The sequence below is a fragment of the Schistocerca cancellata genome, chromosome 5 (genome assembly GCF_023864275.1).
Source record: "Schistocerca cancellata isolate TAMUIC-IGC-003103 chromosome 5, iqSchCanc2.1, whole genome shotgun sequence".
Lineage (NCBI taxonomy): Eukaryota > Metazoa > Arthropoda > Insecta > Orthoptera > Acrididae > Schistocerca > Schistocerca cancellata.
In genome coordinates this window covers 829779153-829800518 of record NC_064630.1, presented here as the reverse complement: position 1 = coordinate 829800518, position 21366 = coordinate 829779153, and the positions used below count along the sequence as shown (strand labels likewise).

The 21366-nt window shown below is 42.6% G+C and overlaps 1 protein-coding gene across 1 annotated transcript in view; it reads left to right on the top strand.

The window, feature by feature from the left end:
- LOC126188827 (uncharacterized) overlaps positions 1–21366 on the top strand; it is a 165655-nt gene that overhangs the window by 100627 nt on the left and 43662 nt on the right. The window contains exons 5-6 of the mRNA XM_049930440.1: positions 10648–10747; positions 12080–12181. Coding sequence (XP_049786397.1) covers positions 10648–10747; positions 12080–12181 — 202 coding nt within the window. The remainder of the gene's footprint in view (positions 1–10647; positions 10748–12079; positions 12182–21366) is intronic.

Below are 21366 nucleotides of genomic sequence, written 5' to 3'. Positions count from 1 at the left end.
TTCAGAAATGTGGTGCTACAGAAGAATGCTAAAGATTAGATGGGTAGATCAGATAACTAATGAGGAGGTATTGAATAGAATTTGGGAGAAGAGTAACTTGTGGCACAACTTGACTAGAAGAAGAGATCGGTTGGTAGGTCATATTCTGAGGCATCATGGGATCACCAATTTAGTATTGGAGGGCAGCGTGGAGGGCAAAAATTGTAGAGGGAGACCAAGAGATGAATACACTATGCAGATTCAGAAGGATGTAGGTTGCATTAGGTACTGGGTGATGAAGAAGCTTGCAGAGGATAGTGTAGCGTGGAGTCCTGCATCAAAGCAGTGTCAGGTCTGAAGACAACAACAACAACAACAGCAACAACAACTGTCAAACAAGTGTCGCACACGTTGCATCCTGCTGGCTAAATATGACGCAGGGCGACAGGCAAGGAGCGGTGGCACCTGCTGTTCGACTGCACCGCCACGCAGTCAGCAGTCGGCACCAGTGCGCTGCGTCCACATTTGCTGCCCCCATCTCCAAACGTCGCCACCGGTCAGAGCACCATATAATTTATTCTTAACTGAATGTTTATTGTATTTCATGTTTCCCTCTGTTCTGATGTACTCTGAATTACAGAGCAGCGTCCGAAGATGATCCACATCGGGTCGAAACCGGTCACCACTTATGAATACAAGGGTTTTCATACGATCAGGGATGTTATATAATGTTTTACTACTGTACATTGTGTTCTCTGATTGCTCAATATTTTTACAATGATTACAACTTACTAGAAAACGGAAAATACTACACTGCTGGCCATTAAAATTGCTACACCATGAAGAAATGCAGATGATAATCGGGTATTTATTTGACAAATATATTAAATTATAATTGACATGTGATTACATTTTCACGCAATTTGGCTGCATAGATCCTGAGAAATCAGTACCCAGAACAACCACCTCTGGCCGTAATAACGGCCTTGATACGCCTGGGCATTGAGTCAAACAGAGCTTGGATGGCGTGTACAGGTACAGCTGCCCATGCAGCTTCAACACGATACCACAGTTCATCAAGAGTAGTGACTGGCGTATTGTGACGAGCCAGTTGCTCGGCGACCATTGACCAGACGTTTTCAATTGGTGAGAGATCTGAGAATGTGCTGGCCAGGGCAGCAGTCGAACATTTTCTGTATCGAGAAAGGCCCGTACAGTACCTGCAACATGCGGTCGAGCATTATCCTGCTGAAATGTAGTGTTTCGCAGGGATCGAATGGAGGGTAGAGCCACTGGTTCTAACACATCTGAAATGTAACGTCCATTGTTCAAAGTGCCATCAATGCGAACAAGAGGTGACCGAGATGTGTAACCAATGGCTCCTCATGCCATCACGCTGGGTAATACGCCAGTATGGCGATGACGAATACACGCTTCCGATGTGCGTTCACCGCGATGTCGCCAAACACGGACGCGACCATCATGGTGCTTTAAACAGAATGTGGATTAATCCGAAAAAAAATGATGTTTTGCCATTCGCGCACCCAGGTTCGTCGTTGAGTACACCATCGCAGGCGCTCCTGTCTGTGAAGCAGCGTCAAGAGTAACCGCAGGCACGGTCTCCGAGCTGATAGTCCACGCTGCTGCGAACGGCGTCGAACTGTTCGTGCACATGGTTGGTGTCTTGCAAACGTCCCCATCTGTTGAGTCAGGGATAGAGACGTGGCTGCACGATCCGTTACAGCCCTGCGGATAAGATGCCTGTCATCTCGACTGCTAGTGATACGAGGCCGTTGTGATCCATTACGGCGTTCCGTATTACCCTCCTGAACCCACCGATTCCATATTCCGCTAACAGTCGTTGGATCTCGACCAACGCGAGTAGCAATGTCGCGATACGATAAACTGCAATCGCGATAGGCTACAATCCGACCTTTATCAAAGCAGTCGGAAACGTGATGGTACGCATTTCTCCTCCTTACACGAGGCATCACAACAACGTTTCACCAGGCAACGCCGGTCAACTGCTGATGTGTATGAGAAATCGGTTGGAAACTTTCCTCGTGTCAGCACGTTGTAGGTGTCGCCACCGACTCCAGCCTTGTGTGAATGCTCTGAAAAGCTAATCATTTGCATATCACAGCATCTTCTTCCTCTGGGTTAAATTTCGCGTCTGTAGCACGCCATCTTCGTGGTGTAGGAATTTTAATGGCCAGTAGTGTAAGATCGTGGCCCACGCGTTTGTCTCGTCTGCATCGCGTCTGTGCGCCGACTGATTGACGTGGTGTGCTCTATCCTCTACTGCTCAAAATCATACTCTTTCGTACTCGTATACTCTCGTATGATTTTGTGCTTGTCATATATTTGGCAAAACTCCAATTTTCTGCATCGGAATATTTCCACAACCACTGATAATGAAACACAGAGTACCATTGAGTTTTTCTATATTGAAAATGACTTTTGTTATTAATATTTCTACTTAAAGCTACTAACGTTCCGTGCCAATTTTCCATGTTCCTTTCTTATACAGCTAGTAACACATCTTGTCACGTAGCGAGCCGCTCATCAAACAACCGACCTGCTACAAGCAACACATGTGCTGCTCCAACTGCCTCCACCAGTACTTCCATCCAGTACTTCTATAAGTTACTGAGACACTATGAAAGGGTCCTGTGGTCCCCTTTCATTATCATTTTTATTTGATTTCCAATGATACAGTGTTGTGTTGGCAAAAGAGCCAACACCGTGTTAGGAATGGAGACCGAAATGCACGCGTTGTAGCTCACGCAGGCTGGCGTGAGGAGGGAAGAAATATACTGACGTGAGGTCTGGAACATGACAAGGAATGAGAATTCAGAAAGCGGACGTAAGTAGTTTGAGACTTAACTTTGATCCATTAATGATGAACGACGCTCTTGACGGTACATGTTTTACAGCATCAATAGTAACTGGTAATGGCGCCTTGCTAGGTGGTAGCAAATGACGTAGCTGAAGGCTATGCTACACTGTCGTCTCTGCAAATGCGAGCGTCTGTAGTCAGTGAACCATCGCTAGCAAAGTCGGCTGTACAACTGGGGCGAGTGCTAGGAAGTCTCTCTAGACCTGCCGTGTGGCGGCGCTCGGTCTGCAATCACTGATAGTGGCGACACGTGGGTCCGACGTATACTAACGGCCCGCGGCCGATTTAAAGGCTACCACCTAGCAAGTGTGGTGTCTGGCCGTGACACCACATACAGAACTCTCTGGCATGCAAACCTCTCTGCTTACCTGAAAACTACAAGGGTTGGCTATCCTGTACGACTACCGCTGATTCTCTGCAGCAGACTAAACCCCTGTATAGGAAAATGGAACACACCGACTTTTAGTTTGATTCCTAATGCAGACTTGACTTTGATCCGTAAGAAGAACGTAGCACAAACGTGTTGCATATGTTGAAGCGCCCTCAGTTCAGTGTGAATGTTTCTTGTGTGCCTATTGTGTGTGCATTCTAACGTTTTTCGAACCTTGGTAATTTTTGCTGCTTTGTGAATTTTCTTTGTCTCATTACTTTATGTCCGGTGGAAACCATCCACATGGGTTAATATTAGAGTTTGTTGGCCCTTTGCCATTATCGTTTGTCTATTCAAATGTGTCGTCTGTAAAATGTTAATTGTTCGTGACTGCGTGTTTTGATGTTACTAAAATTAGGCCACGGAATGTAGAAATTGTGTCTCCGCGAACCACATGGGCACACGAGTCTGTTGTGAAACGTATAGCGTTTCACAAGCAGGTGTACTCAGTTAGCAGGCAACAGCTGCTGTATAGTTGCCTTACATCAATGTTTTAAGAGATAAGTAATTTTACCTCCAATCTTATCCAGTGTACCGATGTTACGTCTCCGTTACCTGCGCCATTTACCTTGCAGTTTTCCTTCTTAGATCATCCATAGCATTTCCACGCGCTCAGGTCCAATAATTAGTGTCCCTTTTTTATTTAAAACAAATGCTATGGAATAGATCTTGTTTTCAGGAATGTTGTCGCAAGCTGCACTTATGCAAAGTGTTCACGAGGGCTTTACTTTATACAGTATTTGATTCGCGTGAACAATGCCTGGATCATGTTAATAATTACATCGCATTCTTTATCAGTGACTTTACAATGAATGTTCTTTTGTGAGTTTTTCTTATGAATAAATTAAGTAATTTTACGACTCAGTACAACCTCTTATTTGTTGTGTGGCTACAGTTGGTGGCGACCATTATTCAGAGTGTGCATGGCTCTTGTAGCCATCAGGATACATTCAAAGTGTGCTTCACGCGTCTTACACAAAGCGGCCTTTTATTCACGCTACTTACAACTATCGTAACATAAGAATGTTAGTAACAATTAAAAAATTAATTAAAGAAAAAATACAAAAGCCCGTCCACGACAAGGAACGTTACATGCTGGCGTAATAGCTGCCTTCTCTAACATAGCTTTGCAAAAGCTAATTTTTTTTTCTAAATCTGTGGTAAGGTCTTATAGGACCAAACATGCCCGAGGGAGGACTCGAATCTCCGACGGGGGGAGCCGCGCGGACCGAGACCGTGTCAAGGCGCCTTAGACAACGCGCTTTGCAGTACATCTACATCTACATCTACATCTACATCTAGATTACAGATCACTGTAGGGTGCATGGTACGGGGTACTTACCATTGTTCCGCTTATTGGAGATTCTTGTCGTTCCATTCGCGAATGGAGCATAGGAAATATGACTGCTTGTATGCCTCTGTGCAATCTGTAATTACTCCAGTACAGTCTCCGTCATTCCTAGCGAAGTCAAGGAGGATGTAGTATATTCGTAAGTTCCTCGCTTGATACTGGTTCTTAAAAATTTCAATAAAGATTTCGTGGTGTAATTGGACTGCTGTCTTCGAGCGCCTGCCAGTCTATCTTCAAAAGAATGCAAAATCTAGTTTTCCGACGTGTCCGTAATGCTTCCACGTAGATCAAACAAATTTGTCACCATATGAGCTGTCCTCCTTATTTGTATACGTTCACCGACACCTCTTTTAGTTATTTGATGTATATGCCTCACGTTTGAGCAATATTCCGGTATTAGAATGCTAGTAGTTGACCGAAGTCTACCATCTGTCTTATCTACCATAGAGCCTATGTGATAATTCAATTTCACATCTTCACGGTTTGTTTCTCTCACGTGTTTTTGTTAGTTGAGTGATTCCAGTTGTGACTTGTCACACGACACTACGTGTCTTCGTTTGTCTATTTTTTTAAGTGCACAGTTTTCGATATCTGAACATTTAAACCAGGTTGCCAATGTTTCAGTCACTTCTACATCTTATCAAAATCAGACTGAGTATATATACAACTTTCTTGAGATAGTATCTCGTTATAGATAACTGCATCATATATAAAAAAAGTCATTAACATAGAACATGAACAGCAAAGGTCCCAAGCACTTCCCTGCGGCACCCCTGAGGATACTTCCACATGTGTGGCTGACCCTATATCGTACTGTGTCCTCCATCCCATGAAATGTAGTCACTAATTTCGTTTGATACCCTATGTTATCGTACTTTAGTTAACAATCATTTGTATATTACTGAGTCAAATGTTTTTCAGACGCCAAGTTATAACAAGATTGTTGTTGTGAAAAATTATTTGCTGAAGTTATTTAAAACTGTCATCAGATCAATTGTGAACGTTTACGAATCATTTTCATGGAGGAGTTCCACCCCACAAAATATATTTGGGAGGATGTGTGATAGTCACGAAGCGATATCAACTGTCAGCTTGTTCTTAAACAGAATCAGTATCAAGGAAACTCATTTGACGATATAAATACAGTAATTATAGTAGTCCAGTCATTACGGTGGCATCACCATATAACACTTTCGTTTGGTGGTAACTAGTGTCCTTGGCATGCGGGGGCTCTTCAGAAAGGAATTATAGCATCATATTGTCCACGCTTAAATCTTGATGCTTTTGATGTCATTCATTCATTACCGGTTCTCCTATTTTCTCCCATTTTTGTCTTTTTACCTCCACTTCAGTGTTGATATCATTACATTAGAGGATTGTAATAACACTTTTAGCAAATGAGTTGGGAATTATTTCTCTTCCAGATTTGCCCATAGTATAGGTCTAATCATTCTGTTAGAGGCATTGATATTATCTGTGAAGATTATATATGCTTCGCAGTTAACAGTGTCATACGAAATAGGCATTCCTCCTAAAAATCCGCATTGGTCATTTGTTGCAATCTTACCTCATATAACCTTTAGCCTTCTCGTTAATATACCTAATTCTCCCCATTATTTCCGTTCCCTTTCTTAAACGTTGGTAAAACAAGAGTTTCACTCCTATCATTTTTTATAACAAATATAAATACGCTAGTACCCTGTTAGGGAAGAAATTTGGCGAGCATTACACTCTTCCTAATCTTATGAAACTTCGACCAAGTCTACGTTCGATAATTACTTCTCTCTCTGTAATCTGTACCCATAGTATCTTATCGTAGTTTTCTCCTTTTTATACTGGCATGCTATTAAGGACTTCCTTGCGCTTTCGGTTCCTATTAAGAAATTTACTTGTTTCCAATGCCACGTTTGATTTACATGCAAATTAGCCTCACTTTCACTGATACATATTTCCCAGATCTTTCTTTTCGAATCCTGCCTCGGGCATGGGTGTGCGTGATGTCCTTAGGTTAGTTAGGTTTAAGTAGTTCTAAGTTCTAGGGGACTTATGACCTAAGATGTTGAGTCCCAAAGTGCTCAGAGCCATTTGAACTTTCTTTTCGGTGTTAGTACTATGGCATACGTTTTTGCATTCTGTTTCATCCTCAAACTGTTTCCTACTTACTTTATTGAGATACGCTTTTTCTTATGCCTCATGTATTTGTTTCCATGTTCTTGCTCTGTTCTTTTGGCACAATTTTCATCTTTATCCCAACGTTTCACATTCTAAAGTGGGCGTTACGTTCGCAATATTACTCCACTTTATATTGACGTGATGTTAACTGACGCTAACTTATCATCCTGTGTTATGCAGACTCAGGAAGTCACAAGAAAACAATGTAAAGCCAGTGGCGTAGCGTGAGGGGAGACTTTGAGACTTAGTCTCCCCTGTATTCGTGCTTAAAAAAGATGCAATAGTAATTCATAACAAAAATATAAACAACTTTCTACTAAGAGCACTAAATGTGCGAAGACATCAGTTTTGTAGCCCGCGCCGCCGCACCCTGAGTATTGGTGTGCCTGCCTGCTTGAGACTCGACTGCCCTCGGTCTCCGCCTCCCTCCCCTTACCTGGCTGTGTGCGCCTGAGCGTTCTCGGCTCCCCTCCACTTCCCTCTCCCACGAAGGCCGGTGCGCTGCGCTTACTATAACAGGTATCGAGACTAGTCTCTGCCGCTTCCGTGCAGGCTTTTAACACGAAGTGTAACAGTCGCGCGGTTTGTGTTCATAGTCATTCTTGGGTGATTTTAGTGCATATTTTTGTTGTGGCGCCAACATGAGTGAGCCAGCAACTGTACACCTTATACAATTTTTATTAAAAACGCCTTTTTCTAAATTAACGTACGAAAAAAAGTGCGAATTGAAGTACAAACGACCTACTCCTATACTCAGTGTAGTTTTAAGTGAAGCCAAACAAAAACGCACTTTTCAGAGAGCCTGGTACGAAAAGTATGCTTGGCTGACTGCGAATGCAGTTAATAACAGATTATATTGTTATATGTGTCTTCTGTTTGGTGGTGAAAAGGAATGATGCAATGAGGGCATTTGTACAATAAAGAACTTCGACAGGAAAGCACACAAGCATCAGATATCAAAACGTGACCTGCTGAACAGAGAATCATTTCAGTTATTGGGCAAAAGTAGAACTGAGCACGCCCTTTCTGAAGCCGCTGGTCTGACAGCAATAAAATACAACAAACGAGTTGCATACAGCAGGAGAGTATTGGCTCGTGTTATTCAAGCAATTGTATTTCTTTGTAAACAAGAACTAGCCTTTCGCGGCCATCGAGAAGACGAATCCTCCAGCAACAAAAGTAACTATCTGTAATTGTTTGATTTACTAGCTCAAGGACAGCAATTAATCCGAGAACATCTGTCATCATCTTCAACCTTTAAAGGAACTCTTCCAGATATACACAATGATGTAATAGAAATGATAACTCTGGCAGTTAGTGAGAAAATAAAATCTGAAATTCAGAACTGCAATTTCATTTCGATTCAGGCTGATGAAACATTAGACGTGTCGTGCAAGAGTCAAATGAGTATAATATTCAGGTACTGTATTGCAGACAAATTTGAGGAAAGATTCGTTGGATTTTACGATGTTTCTGGAGATAAAATTGCTGAAGGTTTGTCAGACTTTATGCATGCAGTATTGAAAGAATGGAATGTGGAAGGAAAAGTGGTTCGTCAAACATATGATGGTGCTTCAGTAATGGTGGGCAGAGAAAGAGGATTACAACAATTGGTGAAGCAGTTCTGTCTCTATGGGCTGTTTATTCATTGTTACGCACACCAACTGAGTTTGGTACTGTTACATGCCTCCAAAATCATACAAGTACGCATGTTTGTAAGTGATCTTACTGCATTCCATTCGTTTTTCAGCAAATCGTCAAAACGAACTGTATTGCTAACTGAGAAAGGATTTAAACTGCCACGTGCAAGCAAGACTCGCTGTAACTTTCGTTCCAGGGCTGTTTCAAGAACATCTAGTCACTTCTCAGGCCTATATAGTGTTTTTAATTATATATTTGATGATGCAGACTCTCAGTGGGTCCCAGAATCTTTGAGCTGTGCTGTGGTAATGAAACGACAGACGGATGATCCTACGTTTGTCTACTTGCTTTGCTTCTACCAAGGGTGCTTTGTTTATGTTGATCAACTCTTTAATGTTCTTCAGTCAAACTCCGTCAGTATAACTCCTTGCCACAACAAAATAAGAAAAGTTTTGAGAAACTTACGACGATTACGAATGGAAACATTCGTTGATAAATGCATTAAATGCAGCTTGTGTTTGAATGCCAATTTATCATTCTGTGACAGTCAAAAGACATCTCTTAGGGCACTAACTTACGAGATACTGGATTTGCAAATTGTTCAGATGGAAAGAAGGTTTCAAAACCTTCCCAAATTTCAGTTTGTTGAACTTTTGAACGAAAAGTGTTTCCCGAAGTATCAAAGAAAATTCCCAAAGTTGAAACTGCTTCAATTATTAGAACAGTACCCTTTTTTCAAACAAGAACAAGTTGAAAATGAACTGTGTAACATAAACACTGATGAGAAAAAACACTTATCTCCTAGAATGCTCTTAAAGTACATTGTCAACAATGATTTAGACTCCGTTTATGAAGAAACAACGAAGTTCCTACGTTTGGTTTTGACCCTATCCGCAACTACAGCAAGCAGTAAACGAAGCATTAGTGCTCTTAAACGAGTGAAGAATTATTTAAGGAATTCAATGTCCAACATCCCGCTGTCGTGTTTGAGCACTTTAGCAATAGAAAAGACACTACTTGGAGAGCTATCCAGTGATCAGTTCTTTGTTGACCGAGTTATAGACTTATTCGTGGAAAGAAAAGACAGGCGCATTGCACTTGTGTACAAGAAAATATAAATGCTTCTTCTCTTGCTACTGGAGTTCTACAAATTTGTTATCGTTTCTTGAACAAGTTATTATTATTATTATTATTATTATTATTATTATTATTATTATCATTATTATTATTAGCATGAGTGGCGGTGGTAGTGGTAGTGGCAGTGGTAGTAGTAGTAGTGTAGTAGTAGTGGTAGTAGCTGTTGTTGTTGTTTTATTTGATTCATTTTGTTTCATTTGTTTAAATTATTGTGTATTGTACTTTTTGTCTCCCTATAATAACTGCAGAGTCTCCCCAACCTTTACAACCACGCTACGCCACTGTGTAAAGCCACAGTAATCATAAACGAAAAAGAAATTTGATGTTTGTGGATTCACTTTCGCTTTGTCTATGGCGCACACGAGGTTTCTGAATGCATCTTCTCGTTAAGTATCATCCCCCCCCAACCCCCCCTTCCTCACCCAAGACGGTGACCACGTCTGCTTCTTGACCGTGAGCACCGAGGCCTGATTAAACTGCCACTCAATGAAAATCGCCCTAGGGGCCAATTTGCCTAGTCGTTATGTGCCAAAATTTTTAATTTTTGAAAAAACGCTTACTGTTCCGTCAGATACTTAATTTTAACCTTTAATAAGTTCGTTGAGACTGTTGAACCTAATCTGAAGGTGTTGATACTGTCTTTGTTGCTCTATGCTAACATATGATGATGATGATGAACTTTTAAGCAAATATCAAAACATTGAAGAATTCCCAAAATATTACACCACAAGTGTCTTATGAACAGCGTGGGAGCTCTGAGGACGTTCGCCAGAATAAGACGAGAGCCCTCCACACCACTCATTAAAGTGCTGTGGAGATAACTGCTCTCGCTGGATAAACCTGTTGACGGATAGATGGTATTAGTCAAACGTTGCTGTTCGCAGGATTACACAGAAATAAATTCTTCACGTAAAATATAAACATGTTATTAACGTTCTACTACATCCTTTCTGTGTTTCTTGGAACCGAAACAGATAAAATTAGTATACAGTGTCGTGGTTTACAACTCAGGTAATTTCCTCTTCCTGATTCTGACAGGTCGGTGGAGGAGATGGAGTCGCTTCTGAGCCCCTCCGTCCTGGCGCAGTTCGCCACCAGCACCCTCGTCATCTGCTTCACCGCCTTTGCTGTGATGACAGTAAGTACGGTGTGTTTACAGCTGCCGTGTGGGGGCGCAACGACTCGCGCGCAGTTACTACTGCGATGTCAGCCACATCCCGGAAGATCAGCTAACCTAAATCTAACGAGCTGTGTTCACTGCTCTACTACTCGCATGTCACCTCTCCGCCTGAACGCAATATTTTGACTAAAGATGCAACTCTTGTTTTCAAAGTCGTTGCTTCATATGTCTGGGAACGATAGGCCGCGTCACGGGTAACGACTTTTGTTCGAGACAAAACACTGGCTGACGCTTCCCAGCGGTGGTCGGTGCATGTTTATTGGATTCGCCGGCCATGGGACGACTGAAAACGCACGGTCTACTAACCTTGTGTTCTGCATCTGTGTACTATCTAGCCAGTACATTGATAAGGTGATTTACAGCAGGATAACCTGAAGAATGGGCCTCTCTCAGTGGAGAAAGATATTTCACAAGCGAACCAGGAACTCGGCCTACCACGCAGGGCAGCCGACTGGGTGATAGGTGACACACGTTGCCTACGCGCTACCGCCTCTCAGGGGCATAACCTGCGTCACAACCTGTACTCGTACATACAGTACGTCAATACGTATTTCTCGTACAGGGGAGGACATTTTAATTGAAAGTGCGTGCCTGGTATCGGTGGATAAATACGGTACTGAAGTGCCTGTCTAATAATAAAAACGATGCAGTGTTCCTTCGCACATTCATGTCGTTAATCGTGCACAAATAGGCAACCCAGTTAAGGCGACCGCTCGCCTAAACCGGGAAATCGGCGTTTGGTTCCCGGCCTGGCGCAAGTTTTCACTGCCATCATTCCCTTATACAGCTGATCACTGTTTGTATTTGCAACAGCAAATGCATTGCGTGGCTGATTAAGTTCTTCCATTTGCTGACAGATTTTTATCTGAGGGGAAGAGTTTGATGCTATTAATGAAGTCAAAGGTACTCAGTCATGCTACGCAACTACACATATTCCTTTCTATGTTTTTGAGATTTGTTAAAATTAGCTCTGAAGCTTTGTGAAAATATAAGAATCCTCGAAACAACAAGATCTATAGTTTCGTTCACGTCTTGCAAAGGATCCATTGTGCTATATTCTGTACTAAAGCCTTTGTTTTTTTGTTTCATTAAAATCCAGTATGTTTGTTAATTTTAGTGAGCATATTGATCATTTTGTAGAGGAGAGTGATATGCCTGTAATCTCTTATATCGTATGCATTTTGCGGAATAGAACACATTTTACAGTGCAGAAATTTCGTAATTATTTTGTAAGTTGCCTTCGTATTAGCATTCTGCAAATAGCTGTCAGCCTCTTCACCTTTGTTTCAGTCGACGAAGAGACAAGAGATGCCCGCCTATGCCACGTACCTCGCCACCATGTTCTACGAGTTGTTCATGTACTGCTGGTACGGGGACGAGCTACTGGAGCAGGTAAACTGGCCTATCAGATGTACGTATGGGCGTGTGTTTGCATGTGTAGATGTTATAGGAAGAGTCATCGACACCCTGCACTGAGTGGAAAAAAAAGAAAAAAAAAAGAAGTTCCCGGAAGACCACGGATGTCACTCTAGCTTGACACGCAGCATGCAAGTGATTAGATTTACAGTCCTCTGTGACTAGTGCAATGGCCACCAGAGTGCATGAGTGTATGAGTGTATCATAATTAGAAACGCACACGTACACAATTGAAAGTAGACGATAGTTGAAGCAAACAAGTCCCACTACGTATAGGTCCCGGAGCGAACCGTTAGGGAGATAATTGCGATTGTTTGGTTACCAGATATCACTGACTTGATTCTACGTAAACGTCATCCGAGTTACGAAAAGGAAGCAATACTGCGAAACATTAAGAAAAGTTATTAGAGATACATTGGTAAAAGTGCAGGTGTTGTGAATGAACAGTTTAGCAGTTAAATGACTGTACTCGTAGTTAAAGGAGGAGTTCAAAGTGTCGCCCTTGTACCCGGATGCAGGCACCTACCTTTCGCCACAAAGAGTTTCGGATGCTTTCAAACACGTGCGAATCATTTCGAAATTCTTGACAAACACTGACAAGTCTCTGACACAGTACTCCAACTGTGTTAACGAGAGTGGCGTACACTGTATCCTTAAGGTGGCCCCGGACACAGAAATCCGTGTGGTCCATATCGGATGACCCTGGAGGCCACAGTACAGGTCCTCCTCGCCCAAGCCGCAGTTGGCCATATCTGTGCGCTGGATGTCATGTCACTACAGCAACAATACGTCCCGGTGTTCCATCATGCATGTACCACGTCCTCCGGCGTTGCTCTGAGGCAACTTCCTCAACCATTCTGCAAGTAAAGCTGTGAGGACGGGGCGTGAGTCGTGCTTGGGTAGCTCAGTTGGCAGAGCACTTGCCCGCGAAAGGCAAAGGTCCCGAGTTCGAGTCTCGGTCGGGCACACAGTTTTAATCTGCCAGGAAGTTTCACATCAGCGCACACTCCGCTGCAGAGTGAAAATCTCATTCTGGATTTTGCAAGATGATGCCGCACAAATGGAGGGTAATTCCGTGCATTGAGTTCGTTTGGTAGCAATACCATCTATTGCCCGGTCACCTTGTACCCCTAATTAGACGTGTAATTAGAAATAGCGTTGATATGAGAATTCGTGCACAGCACGTTGGTAGGAGCACAGATACTCCAAACGTGAAAATTGTAATAATTAAACACACCATCAGAAGTGAATCCTGCTTCAACTGTAAATAAAATGTCTGTGGCGGTAGATGTCTGGTAGAATGAGGGGTAAGGAAATAAAAACATTTAAAATTTTGACAAAAATTTATTAACATTGCGAGTAACCAAATAAACAAACAGTAAAACAGTTATGGTATTGAGAAAGCGTCTTCCAAGGGAGAATAGATAAATACAACATTTCTCCACCGAGAAATTTAGAAAAACACTTAGTTACTGTTGTTTTGGCACCACAGACAAATACTAGCTTAATAACAACTGTTTACGGTTTGCTGTTGCTGCGGACAAGTGTTCATCTCCCTGGCGGGCTGATGCGGGCTGATCATAGGCGTGGAAGTGGCTGCCTCGAATGAGGACTGTTAGTGCTGTGCCGTCCATCTGGACTAGAGCCACTAGCCACTTCACAAACGGGAATCTGGCTGGTCATATTAAAAAAAAACATAGAATTCCGAAATTTAAAAATGATCAAGACCTTCTGGTAAATGAATAAATAATAAAAATAAATGTATTTACGGCCAAAGGCCAACGACAAGTTTACAGCAAGTCAGGCGACTCACAATTGTATTTAACGTACCCAAAACGTCTGACTGGAATATAGGCGAGGACCACTGAGGATAAGAAAGCAACTAGAGTAGCAGATACATGCTGATTCGCTGTTACAACGTAAGTATTTACGTAAAATTCTTTCTGACACCCAGTTAATTAATCAGGCAAATCACCTTGCGCCAACAAGCATATTAAAACTGTTATAAATAAAATAAATTCTTGACAATCAAAAAATAATATTTAACGAGTTTGAACGGTCAGAAACCGTAATTCCTCAAATTAACTTTCACCCACTGGGGCAGCAGAGGGAGACAGCGTAACAAATAACGACAGCAGTTGGTGACAGTGTCAAAAAGGGTCGATCTCTCACGTAATTTGACCCAAGTGTTCAAAGATTATAATAGATGCACAGAGATTTAACAAGCTGGCGAAGCTCTTTAATAGAAGAAGACAGATTCTTTTATTAACCACTGAGTTCACAAATTAAATAGTACGTGAAGGAGCCTCGTTGTTTTGAAATAGTTGTCAGTTTAGGAGGCGGGCACCAAAGTTATAGTACTATACAGCCAGGCCGCCCTCTGGGCTTCTTTACCATATATGCACAAAAAATAATAATAACACTCCTATGCTCCGCTCCAACATACGAAATTATATTAATGAAGTTCCTATAATACAGCAGATATACGCATCAACTGGACAGCATGGACAAAGACACAAAATGCAAACCAGGAAGGAAGATCTAAAAAAGGTGTCTTAAGAGCACAACTCACTAAAAGACTTACGAGACAACACGCGAAGCTTGTGTGATCACGAACGATCTCTGCAGCTTAAAAGCACACGAACACTCAGCAATTCACAATGTGTACTAAAAATGGCCAGAAATGTCGTAATACGACTGACCGATGAGCGCTCTCTCGCCTGGTTGTGTGCAAGGCACAGAAGACGGACTTGCTAGACGCGACGTAACCAGGATGATGGGGTTTAGGACATGTGTTCAACACGTTCAAATTGCTGTCTAATGAAAAGGCAGTTGCTCACCGTGACGATACCAACCGTTTTCAGTTGAGAAGAAATTCCAAAGCCAGGTTCCCGTCTGTGAAACGGTTTACTGGCCAGTGGCTCGAATCCAGATGGACGTCACACCACCAACAGTCCTCATTGCAGGCAGCCACTTGCACCCCTGCGATCATCCCGCCAGGAAGTGGAACACGTCCTCAGCAGCAGCAAACCGTGTCTACCACACTGTGCCTTCAATAAGCCAACAACTCCTAACATATGCCATGCATGCGAACAGCCCTGCCGCCTTGCATAACAGCTGCACCATTTAGCAACGGGGCAAAGACGTTCCCGCAGAGCGGTTGCTGTCAATAATCACACACGCGCAGCTCAGATACGCCTCACGCATAGCTAAATGTTAATGGTGAATGTCGGTTTGCGTACAGATTGTCGTTGCATCCACTGACAGAACCTCTCACTCGAGGTATTACTGATAAATTTAACTGCAGCGCACTATTCTACAAACACTGCTGCGGCTCATTCCAGGAATTTGTGTGGCAAGACTCGTCGTCGACATTCCTGGAGAGTGTTCGACTGTTTCCAGCACCACATCTTCAAGCAGAGGTGTAATTCGTGCAGGCCTGCCCACTCCTGCAGCATGCTCGTAGTTTCTTGGAGGCTTTGATACACAGTTGTAAACGTTCCAGTCTCGGGGTGCCTTCGGCCAGGCTATGCTTCTCGGTATGGGAATGCAGCATCCTGCTTAGCAGTATTGGTTAAAAACGGTCTTGGTTGCAATTTTAGTTTTTTTATTTTTCAACGACGCGATCACCTTTTTAGGCATCTTCAGGTTATCTTAATTTCGTATTTCTTAGAAGAATCCTTTAGTCAGTGTAGCCAAAGGGCATCGTCGAATATATCAAGCTGACATCGCCTTCGCTAAACTTAGTAAAAACTGAGTTTAACGAAGGCGATGTTGGCCTGCCCTTTCGCTACACTGACTAAAGGATTCTTCTAAGAAATAAGAAATACGAAATTAAGATAACCTGAAGATGCCTAAATAAGGTGAAATGCGTCATTGAAAAAATAAAAAAACTAAAATTGCCACCAAGACTGTCTTTAACCAATACCAATTTTATCCTCTTGCCGAAAACATAGCAGTGGAGTTTCTGTAGTGCCCAGATGACACTTGGTGGTTCCAACTCTGTAACTGAATGTGATCTTTCACAATTGTTCAGCATTCAGCTAGCGAACGCTATAATCCTTATTTCCGTATTCCCATATGTTTCTTCCAATTGAAATAAACATGATCATAAACCATAAGATGAAGAATCTGTAGCGATACAGAAATCTTTGTTCATATCTGGGTGGCATAGTAGTTTAGCGTTTACTAACGCTTGTTTGATATTCTCAAAGGTGTGCTGGCAGTCTTCGGACCAAGGCCATGGAATGTTTTTTAGCAACAAGGTGAGCAACGCTTCATTATTAAGCAGCTGATTTGGCATGAATCGCCTAAAAACAAGATAAAAACCCGATAAACGGCTTCAATTGTTTCTTGATTGTGGGTCGTCGAAATTCTCTAATGCCTTGTAGTTTCTTGCCATCTGGCATTATGCATAATGGTGAAATAATATGTCGGAGAAACTTAAGTTGTTCTCCTACAAACTTGGATTTTTCGAGATTGGCAGTTATACCTGCATTTGCTAGTCTATGCAATACTCTTTCCAAAATTTCTAAGTGCTCCTCCTATGTGGGTGTGGTCCCTAAAAGATCGTCCATGTATAAAGTCACTTTTCCAATAAATCCGAGCCTAACACTTTGTCTTGAGCAATAATAATACCCTGACGCTCACATTAGGTCCGATGGTAGTACCTTAAATTGATAACTCCTGCCATTGAAGATGAAGGCAGTATACTTTCCGGACTCTTTTGTCAATGGTATTTGCCAATAACCGCATCTTAAATCAATTGAGGTCAGGTATTTAACTCCATAAAATTTTTGTAGCTGTTCTTCTGCGCTCGCCAGCCTCGTCCTCATAGGTATAATAATTTTATTTATACTACGTGCATCTAAAACGAGTCTAATCTTTCCTTCTGGCTTAGCTACAGCTATGAGTGGACTGCTGTAGGGTGACAAGGACGGTTCGACTATTCCCCATTGCAACGTCTTCTGGATTTCTTTAGTTACCGCTTCTTTCTTGGTCCACGGGACAGAGTATGACGCATGACAGGAAGTTTTGTGGGGGCCACCTCTATGTTGTACACATACCCTCTCATATTTCGCGGTTTTTCTGAGAATATTTCTCGGTAACGAGTTAACAGCTGAGTTAGATGTTATTGCTGAGATATTTTTAGATAATCCGATTCTTGCAGTTTGCTGTCAATAATTTTTGTCCAGATAAGTGTCTCATCTTGAACTGTCTGAATGATATTCCTCTTGTACCTTTAAGTCGCTGCATATTTGTAATATCTGCAGCCCCCCCCCCCCACCCCCCGCATTTAATTTCTATACTTTGGCAATATTACTTTTCTGTGCATACTAAATCCAGTACCACCCTTCTAGTTTCATTCAACATGCTAACCTTTCCACACCTGGTACTGAATGTTCTCTATCTGTGCACTAATGGATCCAGTAACTCGACAGTTTTGCATTGGGTAAGTTGGGAATTTTCTGTTATGACTTAAAGCTTTGAAAAGGTCATAGCTCAGCACATTAGTTGTAGCACCTGTGTCCTATCAGGATGTTATTCATTGGTGCTGGATTGCACTCTGACTGAGGAAGTGGGGATGAGGGGTACACTTAGCATGGAAGGTCCAGGCCCCTATAATGTCACACCTTAAACGCAACAACTACCAAATCAATAAATTAACAATTTATTCAAGACAGCTAAGAGAAAATCAACACATGTCTTTAAGACAATACCAAAATATCACAAATAGCTTGCTTCTCAAGCAAGGGAGCAAATTACATTTACCGAAATTGACTTAAAGAGATGAGCCACAGAGATTTCGATACTTAGAGGAACAATAAATTACAATCAGAAAATGATTTAAAGAAATGTGGCAGACATAATTTATTTAAAAAAAGGCAATAATTTGCAATATGAAAGTGATTTATGAAACACACACCAGTTCGTTAAGAACCCAAATAACGCAAGCAGCACACAGTTACAATTTAATACAATCGATTCCAAAGCAAATGAAAAACTATTTTTTAAATATACCTGAGACACTTTAAATGTTTACCAAACAGGCAGTGACGCCAGGCTGTCCTGGGCAAAGGGTGACTTAACTCAAAATGCCAGAGGCAGCAGACCAGCTGTCCAAAACAACACCTAAACCCCGGGGCCCAACCGGGAGTCACTTCCCATTAGACGGCACGTCACAGCTTCTGTGCACCGAACCAGAACGTGGCGCCGCTCCCACACACCCCAAATTGCAGAAAACTGGAACACAAACAGACCGCTGAAGACACGGCAGCACCAATCAAATATCAATTAATGTAACTTTAGAGATCAATAAACAACACAAATGAATGAAGAATCATTTGCACTTTTACTAATACCGAGTAGTGCATTCAAATAAATGGACGCGTTTTAAGTTCTACACACAAATGATTAGCTTTACAGAGTACAAGTCTTTACTAAGTGAGTAAGTGCTTTCAATAGAAGTGACCCAAATTTTACAGAAATATACAAGGGACGTCGATTTGATGACAGTGAAAATACACTGAAAACCTCATACGGACAATACATAAACTTCGGGATACTGTATACAGGGTGCGTCACCTAACGTTACCGCTGGATATATTTCGTAAACCACATCAAATACTGACGAATCTATTCCACAGACCGAACGTGAGGAGAGGGGCTAGTGTAACTGGTTAATACAAACCATAAAAAAATGCACGGAATTATGTTTTTTAACACAAACCTACGTTTTTTTAAATGGAACCCCGTTAGTTTTGTTAGCACATCTGAACATATAAAGAAATACGTAATCAGTGCCGTTTGTTGCACTGTAAAATGTTAATTACATCCGGATATATTATAACGTAAAGTTGACGCTTGAGTACCACTCCTCCGCTGTTCGATCGTGTGTATCGGAGAGCACCGAATTACGTAGGGATCCAAAGGGAACCGTGATGGACCTTCGGTGCAGAAGAGACTTGAACAGCACATTACGTCCACATGCTAACACCTTTTTATTGGTCTTTTTCACTGACGCACATGTACATTACCATGAGGGGTGGGGTACACGTACACACGTGGTTTCCGTTTTCAATTACGGAGTGGAATAGAGTGTGTCCCGACATGTCAGGCCAATAGATGTTCAATGTGGTGGCCATAATTTGCTGCACACAATTGCAATCTCTGGCGTAATGAATGTCATACACGCCGCAGTACATCAGGTGTAATGTCGCCGCAGGCTGTCACAATACCTTGTTTCATATCCTCTGGGGTTGTAGGCACATCACGGTACACATTCTCCTTTCACGTACCCCACAGAAAGAAGTCCAGAGATGTAAGATCAGGAGAACGGGCTGGCCAATTTATGCGTCCTCCACGTCCTATGAAACGCCCGTCGAACGTGTACCTCACCCCTCACAGTAATGTACATGTTCGTCAGTGAAAAAGACCAATAAAAAGGTGTTAGCATGTGGACGTAATGTGCTGCTCCAGTCTCTTCTGTACCTAAGGTCCATCACCGTTCCCTTTGGATCCCTACGTAATTCGGTGCTCTCCGATACACACGATCGAACAGCGGAGGAATGGTACTCAAGCGTCAACTTTAGGTTACAATATCTCCGAATGTAATTAACATTTTACAATGCAACAAACGGCACTGATTACGTATTTGTTTATATGTCCAGATGTGCTAACATACCTAACGGGATTCCATTTATAAAAACGTAGGTTTGTGTTAAAAAACATACTTCCGTGCATTTTTTTATGGTTTGTATTAACCAGTTACACTAGCCCCTCTCCTCACGTTCGGTCTGTGGAATCGATTCGTCAGTATTTGATGTGGTTTACGAAAATATCCAGCGGTAATGTTAGGTGACTCACCCTGTATAACACACCTTCCAGCTAATCAGCTTCCTAATAGTAATCCAACCAGCGGATTTTTAAAGAGAAATAGTAACTGCTGGTCTCCATGCGGTTACACACTCTTCCGGCTGCTCTTACTTCAACAACACGTACATTAGGGTAACCAAGCAAAGTACACTCGCTGCAACGTAAATATTTCAATGAAACGAAGGCACCAAAATCACTTACACCTTCGACGGAGAGCGTTGTTCGAGATGGTCTCCAGGGATGGGTCTCTCCGAGGAAACAGGCACCAAGGCAGTGCGACGAGCAGCGCCCGCAGTTGACATCAGGCAGCTCCACCACAAACTCGCGACCGCTTCACGAGGTCGACCCGCCGCGACGCTGCTGGCCGACTACCCGTGATTTCCTCCTTCGTCCATGTAACGCAAGCACGGCCTTGCGCCTCGTAGCGAGTGCAATACCGACTGCCTCGAGCCGCGAGATCACAACAGGGGCAAAGATCCTAGTACAGCCGGGTAATCGATAGTGTCGTGCCAAAGGGCTGGTGTGCCAGAAAAGGCGCACCACGGCTCAAATATGGTTTGCACTATCTCGATCTCCTTGTTATCGCCTTTATTCGTTTCCCTTAATAAATCCCGTTGCATGGTGTTGCCTTCTTGGTATCTCAGCATGCTGATATTGTTTTGGTCCGCAGCTCGTGGTCGTGCGGTAGCGTTCTCGCTTCCCGCGCTTGGGTTCCCGAGTTCGATTCCCGGCGGGTCAGGGATTTTCTCTGCCTCGTGATGACTGAGTGTTGTGTGATGTCCTTAGGTTAGTTAGGTTTAAGTAGTTCTAAGTTCTAGGGGACTGATGACCATAGATGTTAAGTCCCATAGTGCTCAGAGCCATTTGATATTGTTTTGGAAACGGTCCTGAGATGTGCCCCCACTCCGTTCGTCGACCAACATTGGGGAGCTTATTGCCGTCGGGTCTCGTTTGCCGGTCGTGAAATATTATCGCTTCCTTCGCCCGTCATTTCAAATTTCCTCACACCGCTATTACTATCCGTCCAAGGCTGTGGTATCATATGTGTGTTTGGCATCGTATTCCGGTTGTCACCTTGGTAAATATTACTGTTTACTGTAGGTGGTGGCTGCGTTGAACTGTGCATCCACTGCACAGGATAGTTATAATTACTCGGCGTGCTATTTTGATTAGGCCATTGTCCTTCGTTCATCGTACGTCCTTGACTCTCATCCCCGTTGTTGTTGTTGTTGTTATATCCTGGGTGGTATCGTTCTTCAAAATGGTTCAAATGGCTCTTAGCATTA